Here is a 16,366-nt window from a genome sequence, read left to right on the forward strand (position 1 = left end):
ATGCATACATTAGAATCAATATTTCAGCAATCAATGAGTATGTATGTACAGTGGCAGGGAAAATGACATTAACAGGTTCTCTGCTTCTCGATCACCCCCACGTCTCATTTCCAGCTCCAACGTCGGGGAAATACAGAGATTACCACGGTAAACATTCCACTTGCCCCATTTCCTATCCCACTTCTTTGAGCATCCCCGGATTATAAAAACTTCCTTTTCTGCGATCATACATTTTATCGACCTCCTGTAGCCATGCTCTTGTGGTTGGAGAGTTCAACGCCCCCCACCTCTTGGCTATTTCTCTTTTGACCAGGGTGTATCCGAGTGTGGCTAGCTGTTGTTCCACCTCTGTAAGATCTGTTGCCGCCCATATATTAAGTAGACCCAGCCCCGGTGCAAGAGTCAGTACTTTCCCTAGGGCCATTTGGATATGAGTCGGTACCCCCTCCCATATTTGTAGAAGCTGCGGGCATTCCCATATCATATGATAAAAGGTAGCCGTCTGGTTACAACCCCTGAGACAGAGTGGATCACTCCTGGCTCCCATCTTTGTAAGTGTTACTCCCGTTAAATACGATCTATGGAAAATTTTAAATAGTATCAATCAGGAGCGGAGGGTGATGGCCGCCTCTCTAGGGGACATCTGTGCTGCCTGCCAATCTTCATCTTCAAGTGTTCCCAAGTCTCCCTCCCATTGTTCTCTAAGCTTGTGAAGTGTGTCAGGTATGTTATTACACAGTTTTTTGTAGGTCAGTGAAATGGCTTTGGCGTGTAGTGGCCCATCAAGCAGCTGGTCTTCCAATGGTGACGACTCCGGTATCTCTGCGGGGTTCGGCAATGCTGTGATAAGGGCGTGCCTGGATCTGCATATATCTAAACTGTTCCCCCTGCGCCATTGCGTATTGATCGTGAAGCTCCTTAAAACTGAGGATCGACCCCTTTTTAATCAGGTCTGCTATGACGGAGATCCCGATGGTGTCCCACCTATCAAAACCAGGTTGATGGCAGAGAGAACCCGACTTTTGGGCATACCACAATGGCGTAGCCTTTGTGAGGACATTCGACCACACTAGTCGAGAGTTGGCTCGGTGCCAGATATCAACTGTATGAGTGAGAGGCCCCAAATATCTCCCGCGCTTCACTTTGGAGTACAATACTCCTAGATATCCTGAACGCCCCGTCTGATATTTGTCGAGCATATATGCAGGATCATTGGGAGAGCGGTAAATCCACTGATTTATCACCACTAATTGCGAGGCCCAGTAGTAAAGTCGAAGGTCTGGGAGGGCTATTCCCCTATCATACCAACCTTTCGTTAGTTTTTTGGTGGCAATGCGGGGGGCCTTTCCATCCCAGAGCAAGGTTCTAACCTCACTCTCTACCTCTGTGAAATGTGCGTCCGGAACTCAGTATGGGCAATTCTGAAGAATATATAAAAAGCATGGGAGTGCTAGCATCTTAAATAGGGCAGCACAACCAATCAATGACAGGGGCAAGGATCTCCAGTGTTTAACATCTATTTTAAGCCGGGCCAGTGGAGGGACCAGGTTACGACCATAAAAATGGGCCTGATCAGATGTAGCAAATATTCCCAGGTATCGAAAGCCGTCCCCCGCCACCTCGATTGCGCAGTTTGGGGGGAGACGGGTTACCTGCCCCCGGAGCATAAACAGCACCGACTTACTCCAGTTTATTTGGTAGCCCGAGTACTTCCCAAAATTCGTAAATATATCCAGGACGCCGCGAATGGACTTATATGGGGAGGCTAGGTACAGCAAGATATCGTCTGCGTATAGGGATATTCGATCTTCTTGACCCTCTGCCCATTTTAAGCCCCGCACCATCCCATCTCGACGGATCCAGGCGGCCAGCGGTTCCAGCATCAAGGAAAATATCAATGGGGACAGGGGGCAACCCTGTCGAGTTCCCCTACGTAATGTGAATGTGCGTGAGGTATAGTTATTAACTCTCACTTGGCCCTTTATATCTGTGTAAAGTAATTTGATCCAGCCTAAGAATTTCGGGCCAAATCCCATCTTGGTCAGGACTTCAAACAAATATGGCCACTCAATGGAATCAAACGCCATAGAGGCATCTAACGATAACACCACTGCATCCTCCTCCAGAAACTCCCCCCATGCCAGCACATTATTAAGTCGACGGATGTTCAGTGCTGTGTTGCATAAACCCCGACTGGTCAGGGTGCACTAGTGATGAGAGAACCGGGGCCAATCTGGTGGCCAAAACTTTAGCTAGGATCTTAGCTTCCGAATTGATCAATGAGATCGGCCGGTAGGAGCCACACTGATCCCCAGGCTTCCCTGGTTTACGGATTACAACTATAGATGCTACTCGTTGGTCACTGGGCAGCTTCCCTCGCTTTTAGCTGTCATTATACATGGCACGCAAGTGAGGGGTAACCTGTGAAGCCGTTGCTTTCAAAAATTCAATGGGGAGCCCATTGGGTCCCATGGCCTTCCCGGAGTGGATTCGACTTATCGCCTTGTGGATCTCTTCATCCGTCAAGTCACCCTCCAGTGCTTCCCTTTCTATTTCTGAAAGAGTTGCTATATTGCTATCAGAGAGAAGTTGGCGGGAATCCTCTCCAGTGTATGTGGTGGAGGGAGAGTAGATGCGCTCTAGATGATCTGCAAAGGCTTGCGCTATATCTTTAGGATGCGTTATGGCACTACCATCAGACATGGTCAGGCTCGGTACCCACCTTTCCCCTTGCTCTCTCTTTTCCAACCAGGCCAGCGTCTTCCCTGACCTGTCTCCGAGTTCATATAGACGATGTTGTATGTTGAGGTGTTTCGCTAACATATGTTCCCTAGTTTTGATCCTATACTCTTCATGTTTTATTTCAAGGAGATGCTCCACTTCCTCTGTGGGCTTATCTGAGCTTTCTTGTTCTAAGTCACGAAGTTCGTTTTCCAATTGGGCTAACTGGCTATGCTTCTTCTTTATGTATCCCACCTTCAGGGACAAAGCATGTCCCTTTATCACCACTTTACAAGCCTCCCATAGAGTTTCCGCTGATTCTACCGAGCCTGCATTTTCATTGAAGTAATTACAAGTTTGCTGACATAGTTCTGCTTTAATATCTGGCATTTTCAGTGACCACAGGTTTAGTCCTATTGTGGAACGTGGCTGTCTTTCCCAGTGCGTGAGTTCAACTGTAATTGGAGAGTGATCTGAGATGCCTCTTGACAGTACATTGGGATTTTGGAAATTGCCAATGGAAGCTGCGTGCGTTAGGAAATAATCTATTCGAGATGAGCTTCTATGCGCATTGGAATAGTGCGTGAAGTGTGTATCATTGGGTTTTAGAGTGCGCCACACATCTACTAGACCCATAGCTGTGGTGAATTCCCTCATCTGCACATTAGGCCGTGTCCCGGCCCGCCGGGGGTATCTATCTTTTTCTTCCTCCATGATCATGTTGTAGTCTCCCCCCATTATCAGTGTGCCCACCGGAAGGTCAGTCAAGATTTTCCCAAGAGCTATCAAAGCTGCTTTACCCAACGCAGGAGGCATGTACACTGAAATTATGTTAATCGCTCTCCCTTCCCATTAGGCTTCTAGGACAGCAAATCTAGCCCCCGGGTCTGCCCATGTATGCTTTACCATAATAGCTAGGCTCTTCTTAACTAGAATCCCAGTCCCCCTGGATCCCGTAGTAAAGTCAGCGTGCACTATTAGTTTATACCCCCATCATGTGAGGGCTTTACTTTTGTTCCCCACCATGTGCGTTTCTTGCAGCAATACTATGTCTGGGGCCAGTCGTTTCAGATACTGCTGGACAACCCCACGTTTAATTTTATCCCCCAGTCCGTTTACGTTCCATGAAAGTATAGAGATCGACGAATCCATTTTACCCCCCATAATCCCAAGTGGCGACAACAAAAATGCAACAGTTTAGCAGAATAACATGTTTAACCATCCCCAATGGAGATATAGCCAGGGCATAGCCTGGCTCGTCCTTCCGGTCACTAACATCTGGTGCGGACTGTACATGTGGCAGTATGCATAGACTACTTTGTGAATCTAACTTTCCTAAAGACGATAAACACCCCCCCCCTCGCCGCCCCCCCTCCCTGCCTCCCTGCCCGTGGATTCAGAACTACCCACTCCCCAACTAGGCAGAGGGCCACTTCCCCACCCAAACATATCAATAAATTTGGGTATGCGGTCTCCCATCCCCATTTGCAGTCATCAATGGTATACCTCAATTTTAGGGGCTCCCAGCCCGACCCATGGAGGAACAAAGTAACCTTTATCTCAAAGAGAGCCGAGTGCCAGTAACAAATACTCTATCAAATGCCTTTCAAATCAGTAAGTCACTGTTAAGATAGGAATGTTCTCACCAATGTCCAGAGGCATCCCTGGAGATAGAATTCTCTGCAGTCCCCCGCATCTGTACATCTGTACAGCTATTTGACCAAAGTTATGTCTATGGGTCTGTAGCACCAGCGGGGCCATCCCCTGTAGGTGTCTCCTCAGTCTCTTTGTGCCTTCTCGTCCCTGTATTGCGATCTCGACGGTGGCCACCTCTTTTGCGCCATCCCGCCAACCAGTCCCACGCGACTTCTGGCGAGGTGAAGAACCACGTCTTTCCTTCCGATTCCACTCTCAGTTTCGCTGGAAACAACATGGCATATTTCACCTCTCGATCCCGGAGCTCTTTCTTTACTGCCTGAAAGCTACGCCATTGGGCCTGGACCCTGGCCGTGAAGTCTGGGAAAAACGTTATGTCGCTGTTTTCTACCTTTAGTGAGGGCCCCGCCCGTGCCGTTTGCAGGATGACATCTCTGTCTCTGTAGTTAAATACTCGGGCTATTAAGGGTCTCGGAGGGGCCCCAGGTTTTGGCCTCCCTCCCGGGATCCGATGTGCACGTTCAATGGAGAAATACTTGGAGAAACTTTTAGGCTGCAGACGTTTAACTATAAGATCTTCGAATAAGAGGTCCGCTGCTGGCCCCTCTGCCCATTCGGGCACACCTAAAATGCGGATATTGTTCCTGCGGGCCCTCCCTTCATACTCATCTAGCTGTTCCGCCATTTTCACGTGTTGGCCTTGAAGCTCGGCAACCTGGGTTTGGAGTTGAGCCGTATCATCCTGCAGCGACGACGTGGTCAGTTTTAGGTCCTTAACTTTTTCGTCCATTTTCCAAAAGTCTGCCCGCAGTAGGGATACTTCAGTGGTGACGGAGTCCAGGGAGGACCTCACTCCACCGATGGCGTCCAGCACATCCCGTATGGAAGGTTCCGACTGCGGTCCTGACTCTTTTTGCGACCCTGGGTCCTCCGGTCGCTGCGTATCACGTTCTTCCCCAGTCTTATTCCAGGCGAATTTTGCAAGCTTACCCTGTACGCTCGCCTTCGGGCCTCGCCCGGTCGCCATGACTGACGTCGCTGTATACGGGACAGCAGCTGAGAGGAGGTACCGACCAGGGCAATATGGTCGTGCCTAGGATTAGCCCACTTCGGTCCTGTTACCGCCGCAGTCTACGGCTCCGATGGGTAGGCTTACTGTCGACTCGGATCACAAGGTTGCCCTGGCGAGGACCCCTCCCAGCCCCTTGCAGCTGTCAGGCCGATGGCCCACTATCGCCTTCTTCCGCCGCAGAAAACCTCCCCTGACCAACAGGGAGGGGTCAGACTCCGATACTAGCACCTCTGGCGTTAAGTGCAGCCTTTATGGTCCAGCAGTGTAGGCTCCTACCTCTCTCAGCAGCCTCAGGGGTGAGCCTCAGGTGCGCCCCCCCTAGACGGAAGTCTGTGCAGGTCCTCTGGGGGGGGGCTGCAACAGGCAGTTCTATTCCAGGCAGAAACAGCGGGAAGGGGGTGGAGAGCCCAGGCCACCCAACGTCCTCAGGCCTAGGCCCACCAACACTCCCTCCCCAGGCCCGCCGTCCCCCAAGCGCGGGCGAAACAGACGCCTGCTCCGCGCTCGGACACCTCCTGCTGGGACTGGATCGCGTCGGAGACACCTGGTCAATCGCGCTCAGCGCGGCCTGCGAATCCACCAAAACCCGCTCAGGGGCATAGGATCATCTCCGAGCGAAGGCAGGGCCAGTCAGAGTCCCAGCACCTCGCGCGGCTGTTCCCCACCTCGTCCTCTTCGGCTGCACTGGCTCCTCCTCCAACGACACCAGGGCTCGGGGAGACCTCCACCCAGGCCTGCAAAGCCGGGGCCTCGAGTATCGACGTCACCCGGCAGCTTCACGCGCACTCCTCCCGCGCTGCCAAGGGAAGTCACCTCCAGTTATCTCTGGTCTGATGCCGCCTGAATCTTCGCTGCCTCCGGTTTAGCGGGCGATTCCCGACACCTGTCGATACTAGTGGAGCCAACTGCCTGCCAGCGGTGTCCCCGGTGGTGGGAACCGTCTTTTCTGGTAATGATGCTGCTATTATGAGGTCAGGATAGTGTCGGATTAGTGCTGGGGATGCGGAGCTCCGCTAACCAGCCGCCATTTGCTTCGGCTGCTAGGCACTCCCCTTGGTCCGTTATTTCTGACCTCAAACCTGGGGTTGAGTCATCTTACTTATCAAGCACATTTTCATTCTATTGGAAGCTAAAGTTTATGGCCCTAAGGTTGGGCGAATGGCCTTTTTTAAAGCATCTGCCAGATTGGCGGCGCCCCTGTGTTAGCATCGAATGCAGGGAGTGCGACTACCACTCTGAAAGCATGGAGCATATAGCCTGCACATACCCCACTTTGCTCAACGACAGAAGGATTTTATTGTAGGAGGAGTGGAATAAACTTGGACCTTGCACTTGTCATCAGGCCTTAATAGCTGCTATGAACTCAGAAAATACAAAGTTGAACATCCGGTTCACTAAATTTGTTAGCAGAGCAGCAAAATCGCTGGGGAGAAACAGGGCAGCAAATCCTGTGCTGGGTGGCGCGCAGCCTCATCGCCATAAAACCACTTAACGACCTCCGGCTTATCCAGCGTGGCCCATCTGAACATTGTTTTAATTTCTCAAATTAATCGTCATGTTCACTTGCCTCCCTTTTAGACTTTTTAAAGCGATGCTGTGACTGTTCTGTTACTCAAGACTTCGAACCATATAGGCTATTATCTCAATACTAGGTTTCTCTCAACCTTAACCCATTTTAAAGTAAGATTATTGCACTGTTTTTGTATTAACTTAGATTCTTTTTTAAACCGTGCTCTGTGTATACATGAATTACATGGTTTTTAAAATTTTGTTATGGTTTTTAGTAATCAAACAATACACTTTGAATTGAATTAAATTGAATTGGTATGGTGAGTGTTTGTAACCTCACACTTCTGAAGTAGTTAGTGTTTGAAACTTCAAGCCTCAGTTGCGGTGACTCTTTGTAACCTCAAGCCTCTGGTGTGATTAGTGTTTGTAACCTCAAGCCTATGATATGGTGAGTGGTTGTAATCTCATGCTTCTGGCATGGTCAGTGTTTGTAACATCGAACCTATGGTGTGGTCACTGGTTGTAACCTTAGGCTTCTGGTGTGGTCACTGTTTGAAACCTCAAGTCTCTGGTGTGGTCAGTGTCTGTAAACTCAACAACATGGAATGGTGAGTGTTTGTAACCTCAAGCCTATGGTATGGTGAGGGTTTTTAACCTCACGCTTCTGGAGTGGTCAGTGTTTGTAACCTCAAGCCTCATGTGCGGTCACTTTCTGTAACCTCAAGCCTCTGGTGTGGTTACTGTAAACTCAAGCCTCTGGCGTGGTCAGTGTTTGTAAAGTCAAGCCTCTGGAGTGGTCATTGTTTGTAGGCCTCAAGCCTCTGGCGTGGTCAGTGTTTGTAACCTCAAGCCTCTGGCGTGGTCAGTGTTTGTAACCTCAAGCCTCTGGAGTGGTCAATGTAAACTCAACCCTCTGGAATGGTAAGATGGTAAGATAAGATTCAGGGAATCATTGGGTTTTATAGACTTGGTGGGGGGAAGCAAAGACCACTTACTTGGCATAGGCCTTCTCCAGCAGCGCGCTCCAGAATTCCTTGTGCTCGGCAGAGTGCACAAACAGCAACTTGCCATCCCTGACTGGTAACCTGTCATCGACCGCAACGTCCATCCATTCTCCGTACTGCCAAATCTAAGGGGTAAAGACAAGAAAGAATGAAAAGAACAAAGAAAAGGCAACATTACTGCGCAGAGAGGAGATAACGACAAGAACAGAAATGTGCCCAGCAGCCTCACTGCAAACCCTTTGTTGCAAAGAAAGTGCGAGCCATCCGCTTCCTTCTGAGCACCATCCTTAAAAGATTCACAGTATGCACCAGGAACGAACACAGACCGTCCAGGCAATGGGGAGTCCTCCTAGTATCAGCATTAACAAGAGGAGTTGGCACAAATTCAATGTTTTCTTTGAAATTCACATATATAGCATTAAAGTTTACTAGCCAGTATCTGATGACGTCACTTCTTTGGCTTCCTATTAAGAAAAGATGATTTTTCAAGCCCTTTTCATTAAGATATTGTCATTATATTCAATACCACTTTAAGAAATATTCTAACACGACAACCCAAAGATGCTAGCATGCAGACCTACTTGTGATTTCTCGCTCTGCCAGAGTCCACCATGTCGGATGTGTCTTTCCTGTACTCACAACCGAAGCTTGGAACGCCCCTCCTCAAGACCTTCCAGATAATGCTAATTTCTGCTTTCGTAACCTCTTAAAAAGTCGCCTTTTTCGCACCTTGTTAGACGCTTTGTTTCTTTATTTTGCATAGATTCCTATATTAACACCAGTATACCCTAGGGGAAGTTGTTGGGTATTATAAATTACAAGTCAGACAGAAGCCTGCGAGGATACATCACAACAGAAAGAGGCCAAATATGTCTTCATTCATCTCTTTTCAAGCCATGTTTCACCTTCACATGACCGAGATCCCTGCCACGTGTCCCAGGTATGGCTTGAAGTCTGCAGACAGCCTCTTGTATTCAACTCAATGTCAACTCTTTAGCTGTGAAGCTCCTTACATGTTTGCAATGCTGAAGAGGAACTCGATCGTCGGCGGCTCCAAGTCCCGCATCCTCCCAATATCGGAGAACCCTCTCTAGAGATGGGGGTTTGACCCCCGACAGTTTGGCGGTGCAGACAGAACAAATCAGGTCTCCAGACTCAAACGTCTTGTATATATTACAAGATCTACAATGTCAACATCGCCTGCCCAGCTCCTGTTTGGGGGAATGAAATCAAGTAAAGGCCTGTTTGTCGAAAACACGAGACCAGCGGGTTAAGGATTTCCCACTGGACAGAGCTGACGTTTTTAGGGTAGCCCAACTCTCAAACTGAGCTCACCAGCTGGTGGCGAGGGCGAGGGCTATTAGAGAAACAGCCTGTATCCCAGACCTATTCGCTGAAGGAATAGCAAGGAAGCTATTCTTTCGTGATTCTATAGTGTTGGAAATATCCCCCCATTGCTTGATATACATTACAATGCATGGTGGAGAGCGGACCAAGGTGTAGAGATATCTGACAGCCAGTGGACAATGATGATATGGCGCAGGGCAGCCAAGTCTTGTATGTGTACCCAGTTTAAAGAACGTGCATGTAAAGCAGTGTTATGCTGGTATCTGACCCCTGGAATTAGTGGCTCATATGCAGGCACTGACATATTCTAGAGGGGCAGTGAGGCTGGTGACACACACACACACACACGCACGCACGCACACCCCCACGCACCCACACACACACACACTCCATTTATTCCATCAGGTCACAACAGACACAGCCTTTGTCACCACATATAAATATAATATATATGGGTATAAGATCGTGTAGTTCAGCTCTCCGTATTCTTTGCACAGACCTGTCACTCAGGTATGCCATCCCGATAGCAAAATTCTTAAGGTGGATGTGGCTAATTCATGCGCAGCGAATTATGCCTGAAAACTGAATTAGGAACTCATCCACATCCATGTATGTGCACTAGGCCTAACGTGAAATACGGCCTCCAACATGTTTATTTGTGCCTCCTTTGTGTTTAATTAGGATTATTTTTATTTCGTTTGTAAATATTGTATTTTATGCACCTTTACCAATGAACCAAGGGGCATATTAACAAGGAACAGGGAAAATTAACGCTAAGGGCGCTTGCTGTTATTTCTTTTTAACGCCCGCTATCGCTGGATAATATCGCCTGGTTATCGCGTTATTAACAACGCTAACCACCAAGGCGATAAAAAATCCAGCGATAGCGGCATTTTGGGAGGTTATCGCTGGTAATGCAGCGATAAAACTACAAGGATAGGGATATCCTTGTTAGCTCATGGTGGATTTAGCCATGTAATCCACCTCCCATTGGATTACATGGCTAAATCTGAAAATTAGCAGACGTAAAAAAGCAGCGTTAACCGTGGTTAGCGCTGCTTTTTTTGTCTCTAACAGGGTTAGCGGGAAGCTTGATAATAGGAGAAATGTCTCCTATTATTTTGCTCTGGAACGCCCACTTTGCATCTCATTAGAGATGCAAAGGGAAGCGTAGTGAAAAAGGGTGCTAACATTAGGGGTGGGCGGAATTTGCGAAATCCACTTTCGCAAATTATCGCGAAAATGTTAAAAATTATCGCAAACACGCGGAAATATCGCGAAGATGCAGACGTTTTTTTCCCGCATGTTCGCGAGATTTTCTGCATGGTTGCGGCTCGCCAACTTACCCATGTGGTTGCTCGCGGGCGCGGCCATCTTGTTTTCAGTTGTCTCGCGGTGCATGATCGCGAGAAGAAAGACGTGATCGCGCGACGCATGACGTCACTGCGGGCGCAAACTGTCGCGAGACAGAGCAAATGGCTAAAAACAATACAACATCTCATGGAGAACGCGACCGGATCAAGAAAACTTGTCGGCGAACGCAGGGATTCAGGTAAGGCGATCGCGCGCGCGCGAGAATGTATTATTTTACAGCGCGAACAAGAACCAAATTATCGCTAAGCTGCAGAATGCGGAAATTTTGACATTTTCGCACTTTCCGCGGAACGCGAAAATGTCAAACTATCGCAATTTCCGCAAACGGAACGAAATGTTCGCCCAAGCCTAGCTAACGTGCGATTTTGCACGTTAGCACCCTGTTGTTGATAGGGCGATCTTTTTATCTCCGCTTCTTTGACTTTTAAAGCCAAAAAAGAGATAAAGCCCTTGTTAATATGCCCCGTAGTCTTTTTCTTTTTACTCCGAATATATATGCTGCATTTATTGTTTTGGAAGTGCATTATTTGTTATTTGACACTGTGATATATTGAGGAATTTGTAAATTTGAATGGAACTCAATAAAAAACACTTTTTTTTAAAAAGGATGGAAATATGGACAAGGCTATAGATTCCATTGATCCCTCACTTCCCTTCTAGCGATTGCTTCCATTATCCCCACTAGGTCGGGTCGCAATTTCTAAAATGCTTGTACTCCCCCGCCTATTGCATTACTTCACAGCCCTACCCCTTGTGCTCTCCAGGAGCTTTTTCCACGACCTACACTGGTTGTTGCTGGAACTAATTTGGAGCACAGGCCATCATCAGGTTGCACTGTCCGTACTGCAGGGCCCACTCACTGAGGGTGGGCAGGGGGCATCCAACTTCAAGCTTTATTACACCTCAACAGAAGTGGCCTATGACCTGGCTGGGTTCCCGTCCTATCCTGAATCCAAACGTTTATACCCGGTTCTCGGATTCCACCATTTGTCCTGCGCTCGAATTCCAACAAATGACGGCAGCCTACTCCTGCTATCAAAGGTATCTGCACCCAAAAGGTCCAATCCTTCCGTACTCTCCCTCGATCCCCATGCTGCTACAACCGGGAACTCCGAGGAGCACTGACTCAGCCCGTGGACCAAGGTTTTAATTACAAAAGCAGGTGATCTGTACAACAAGGGAACGCTCATGCCATTCCCAGAGACAGTTGAAATGTATGGACTGAACGCTAGTCAATTCCTAACATATTGCATCGTACGACAGGTGGTCCACGAGACATGTGGCACTGGGGAGGCCGAACAGCCAATGTCTCAGGCCGTCTCCATATTGTTGACGACCGACACTACACGTCATGCTATCACACTTCAATGGTGGAGGAGCTGTCACACACCCTCTCACCCCCACCCCCAAAACCTGCATACTGGGAATGTGATCTCAGGAGAAGGAGGATAAACACGTGCACTGCTTCATCGACCTGGCCTTCGTCCTATTTAAACAGAACATAGCCATGGCTTGGAAGTCCCACCCTCCCCTGGATGGCTTTGTGTGCTGCAGATGTGGACCAGAGCTGAGGCACACACTCTCAGATTACTCCACATATGGGGCGATTCCTGCACAGGGGTGATGAATAGGAGACGTTCTTGATTGCAGTTGAGTCTAAGACTGATGAATGCCCACCTTGAACACACTGGGTAACGTACACACTCCCCCATGACTCATTATCGAGTGACACCTTGATGCTCATGCTGTCATTTTTCATCACAACCAATGCCATTTAACTCCTGTGCCACTTCCATGCACCCCTTGCAATGCCCCCCCCTCCATGTGCGACCGCCCAACCGCACAGACCTTCTCCAGGGATCCAGTCGGCCCTCTACTCCTTTACTCATAGCACGTCTGGTGACTAACAGACCCACCCACTTGTCATCACCACGTAAGGGCACACACCCACGCTGGCCTGCAGCATTACTCGCTACCACAACTGAGATATAAGGGTGCAGACTCAGTATTTCATAATTTAAACTTCACGGAACGTAGAGTTCTCACACTGTTGTACTTTTGTTTTCCTTTCCTTCCTCCTCTCTCCCTCCACAAAACCTTCCCCCCCCCTCCCAATTTCTTCAAACATGAGGGGGCCACTCAAACAACATGTGGATCTGTAGGATTTACTTTATCTTTAATGACTAAACATGTATCTTGAGGCTTCACGGCACATGTCAGTAACACGCTGAGAGCTCTGCTGTTAACTGATGCATATTGCAAATTGTGTTGTTATTAAAAAGATTTTTTTTCAAACTATCTTTGGGGACACCTTTTTTAATGACAAGTGGACCCCCGGATATGGAATTCCAGTGCAGGGGCGCTCAGCTCGACCGCACTAGGGTAGATGAGTCCCATGGGAGGGGGTCAAACGCCAGCATAGATACCCCATGCCAGGAAGTCTAGGATACAGTGATTAATAGTTACACATGGTAAAGGCAACCCCTAATTGATGGAAACTTACACTGTATTCTTTGTGTTTCAGTGTCAAAAGAACAAGGCTGATTGGCTCTAATGAGCAATCTGAAGTAAAGCTGCATATACCGTACCAGCAATGGGGCACCTCCACGTTGATATATATGTATTGGCAGTGCCGCGAGCTTGCCTACAATTAGCTTGTCCCCGGATGCCAGCTCCCTGGTCACCATACACACACCAATGCTGGTCATCCCTAGTGAAGATCCGGCTGACTTGTGCCAACATCCGCTCCAGAAGAAAACAACTCTGTTGCATCAGGCTCGAAGAAGAAGAAGAGCTGCTAATTATTTTAGCTGGGCTAAGTACAAGGACTTTCCGGAAGAATTTAGACTGTTTTCTAAAACTCAAATAAATGCAAGCGGCCGATACTTTTCTTCACCCTGCAAACGAAGCCGAACGTCCGATGGTTGCAAATAACCCAAAGGAGAAAGATGATCAACAACACTGAGCTTGGCCTTAACGCCATTGAGAAAGAACTGTGAGCCATCTGCCTTAGTCTGATGCAACATCGGCAGGTGTTGGACTTGATAACCGGAATGGAGGGTGGGGTCTGTGCCAAGATTGGTGCTTCCTGTTATACTTTTATTTCTGGAAATGATCCTGAAAACACAACTCTCGCTCTTGCCATCCAAGCACTGCATCTTCTGCAAGCTGATATGAAGAAGGAGGGAGATGCCCATGAGCAGGACTGGTTTCCTGGTATTTTTCTTGAATTCCATTATGGATGTTCAAACTACTCATGTCATTACTTTCAGTTCTTATTCTTGTGTTGTGGTTTCCTACAAGTTGGGGCTTCCATTTGTAAAAACGCAGTTCTTAAATTAGGTAGTATGCAAATCGCTACAGCAAGATTAGCGGACAGTACAGAAACACACACCTTACTGAATAATGTGACTGTCATGACGTACAAGGAAAATTATGGAGTTGAAAATGTATCTAGAGGGGGGAATGTTAAGATCCGTGAATACGATGTCAATGCACACCATGAAATGTGTAAGCCCAACAGCTGCAACACCTGTAAATGCAATATTGATGTTCACCATACATTATGCAGACATAACAATGCCAATACTAGTAAAAGCAATGTTTAAGTATGATATGACAACTGTACTCACAATAATGAGAATGTGTGTTAATATGATATCAATGACCACCAAGTTCTATGCAACCGCAAGAACGAGCTCATATTGTTGCTGTTGAATTCATCCAAGATGACCTTCCCATCAATCCTGAATCAAAGATATGTAGTCAGACAGGCCCTGTGACCCAAACCCAGGCCTACCGATTGAAAGAACACAAGTAGGGTTCAACTAGGTGTCCCCGAACAAGGATCAAAGATTAAAATCACTAAAACCCATCAAATACACACCATCCACAGAGAACACCATCTCATTCATGGTACACCTGCACTTCAAGCTGCAACCCTCTGAAAACTTCACCCTCAATGGAATATTCGCCTACTGGCCACCTGGATCAAGAAATCACCTTTTGCAACCTCATCACCAACTTCGTTGCTCCTCTCAACATTTGCTCGAGAGCCCACATTCTTCTTGGTGACCACATCTTTCACCTGGAAGACCCTGACGAAAGCACTCCTTGAAAGCTTGCGCAACATTGTACTCATCTGGCTGGAGGGAAGTAAGTAGAGATGCTTGGGTCACCCAGACAGTGGCAGGTTTTCATGTAGAGTTTTACTGTACTACGGATGACAGTCAGAAAGCCACCCTGCTCTTCTACTCGGAGAAATAATCTTTACTGAAAGATCAGGAGGTGCTGGCCATGTTGGACAAAGTGTCTTTACCCAGACTTCTCTTTCCCACAGGGGGTTCCTCAATATTCTATTTTTGGTTCAGGAAAACGATCAATGGTTCAAATCATTTACTGTGCTTCAATAAGTGGCTGATGGATCACCATTTGAAAATGATGGGGATCCACATCCTGAGGGACCTTCTGTTGCCGAATGAGTGGATGGCAAGGCTAGATCTAAAAGATTCCTATTTCACCATCCCCATTTCTTCTCTCCACACATTAGTTTTCTGCAATTTCAGTAGCGGCATCCGGTGTACAAGTTTGTAGCACTGCCATTCAGGCTTTCCTCCGCTCCATGGTGCTTCACCAAGGTACTCAAATCGGCAGTGGAGCTCCTGCATTCTAGGGCATTCCGAATGATTGTCAATCTGGACGACAATACGCATCATGGCAGTCAGTCTTGCAGCTGCTAGGCTTCAATATCAACAGAAAGAAATCAATGTGCAACCCTACACAGAACAATGTTGTTCTAGGGTTTGGTATAGATCCACTACAATAGACTTTGCGTCTCTAACAGAGAAAGATGACACTCATTCGCAATAACCTATGAAAGTCTCTGAACTGGGAAACAATCCCAGTGAGATACCTGGCCAGAATAGAGGGACAATGGTCGACTTGCCCTCTCTTCAGCGTCATCCTCAAACTTTTTGCCTTCGCCCTCCTGTTTTCTGAACCTGTTTTTGTTGGCATTTAGGACTCTGCACACCTTTCCATTGCTAACCAGTGCTAAAGTGCTTCTGCTCTCTCCCTTAAACATGGTGACATTGGCTTACACTCAATTGACACATTTAATTTACTTGTAAGTCCCAAGTAAAATTGTACTACAGTGTACCCAGTGCCCATAAATTAAATGCTACTGGTGAGCCTCAAGCACTTAGAAACCCTTTCACACATGTGTCAGACCTGCCATAGGGGGCTGTGTGAGCAGTTTTAAACTGAAGTTTCGATCTATCAAAGTAAACCTTTGGTCAGGCCCAAACCTTCCTTTTTATTACATGTATGGGTACCCTTAGCATAGTGCACGGTGCAGTGTATTTAAAGAGCTGAACTTAAATTTGTTTTTCACTACGCCATGGTCACCCTCTCACATAGTATTACATTGGTTTACTCTATTACTTTTAATAAGTGATAACTTTCAATTGGGAGCAGGTAGGAATGCTGAGTTTGTTGTCTTAACTATTGTAATTTAAAAGCCTCTTTAATGGTAAAGTCGGATTTTATGCCACAATTCTGGAAATGCCAATTTTAGAAAGTTGTCATTTTCTTATTCTAACCATTGTGCCTGCAGCCTGTATCCTGGGTCACATGATTAAGTGTAGCTGGCAGTTAGTTTATGTGTATTACTCTCCGACAGTGA

At 47.4% G+C, this 16,366-nt stretch overlaps 1 protein-coding gene across 1 annotated transcript in view; it reads right to left on the bottom strand.

Moving 5' to 3' along the window:
* The window catches only part of LOC146813820 (calpain-1 catalytic subunit-like), a 494,946-nt gene that overhangs the window by 271,379 nt on the left and 207,201 nt on the right, over positions 1–16,366 (bottom strand). Inside the window, exon 4 of the mRNA XM_085610274.1 lies at positions 7,954–8,087. Coding sequence (XP_085466400.1) covers positions 7,954–8,087 — 134 coding nt within the window. The remainder of the gene's footprint in view (positions 1–7,953; positions 8,088–16,366) is intronic.

This window comes from Triturus cristatus, chromosome 6 (assembly GCF_964204655.1).
Source record: "Triturus cristatus chromosome 6, aTriCri1.1, whole genome shotgun sequence".
Classification (NCBI taxonomy): Eukaryota; Metazoa; Chordata; class Amphibia; order Caudata; family Salamandridae; genus Triturus; species Triturus cristatus.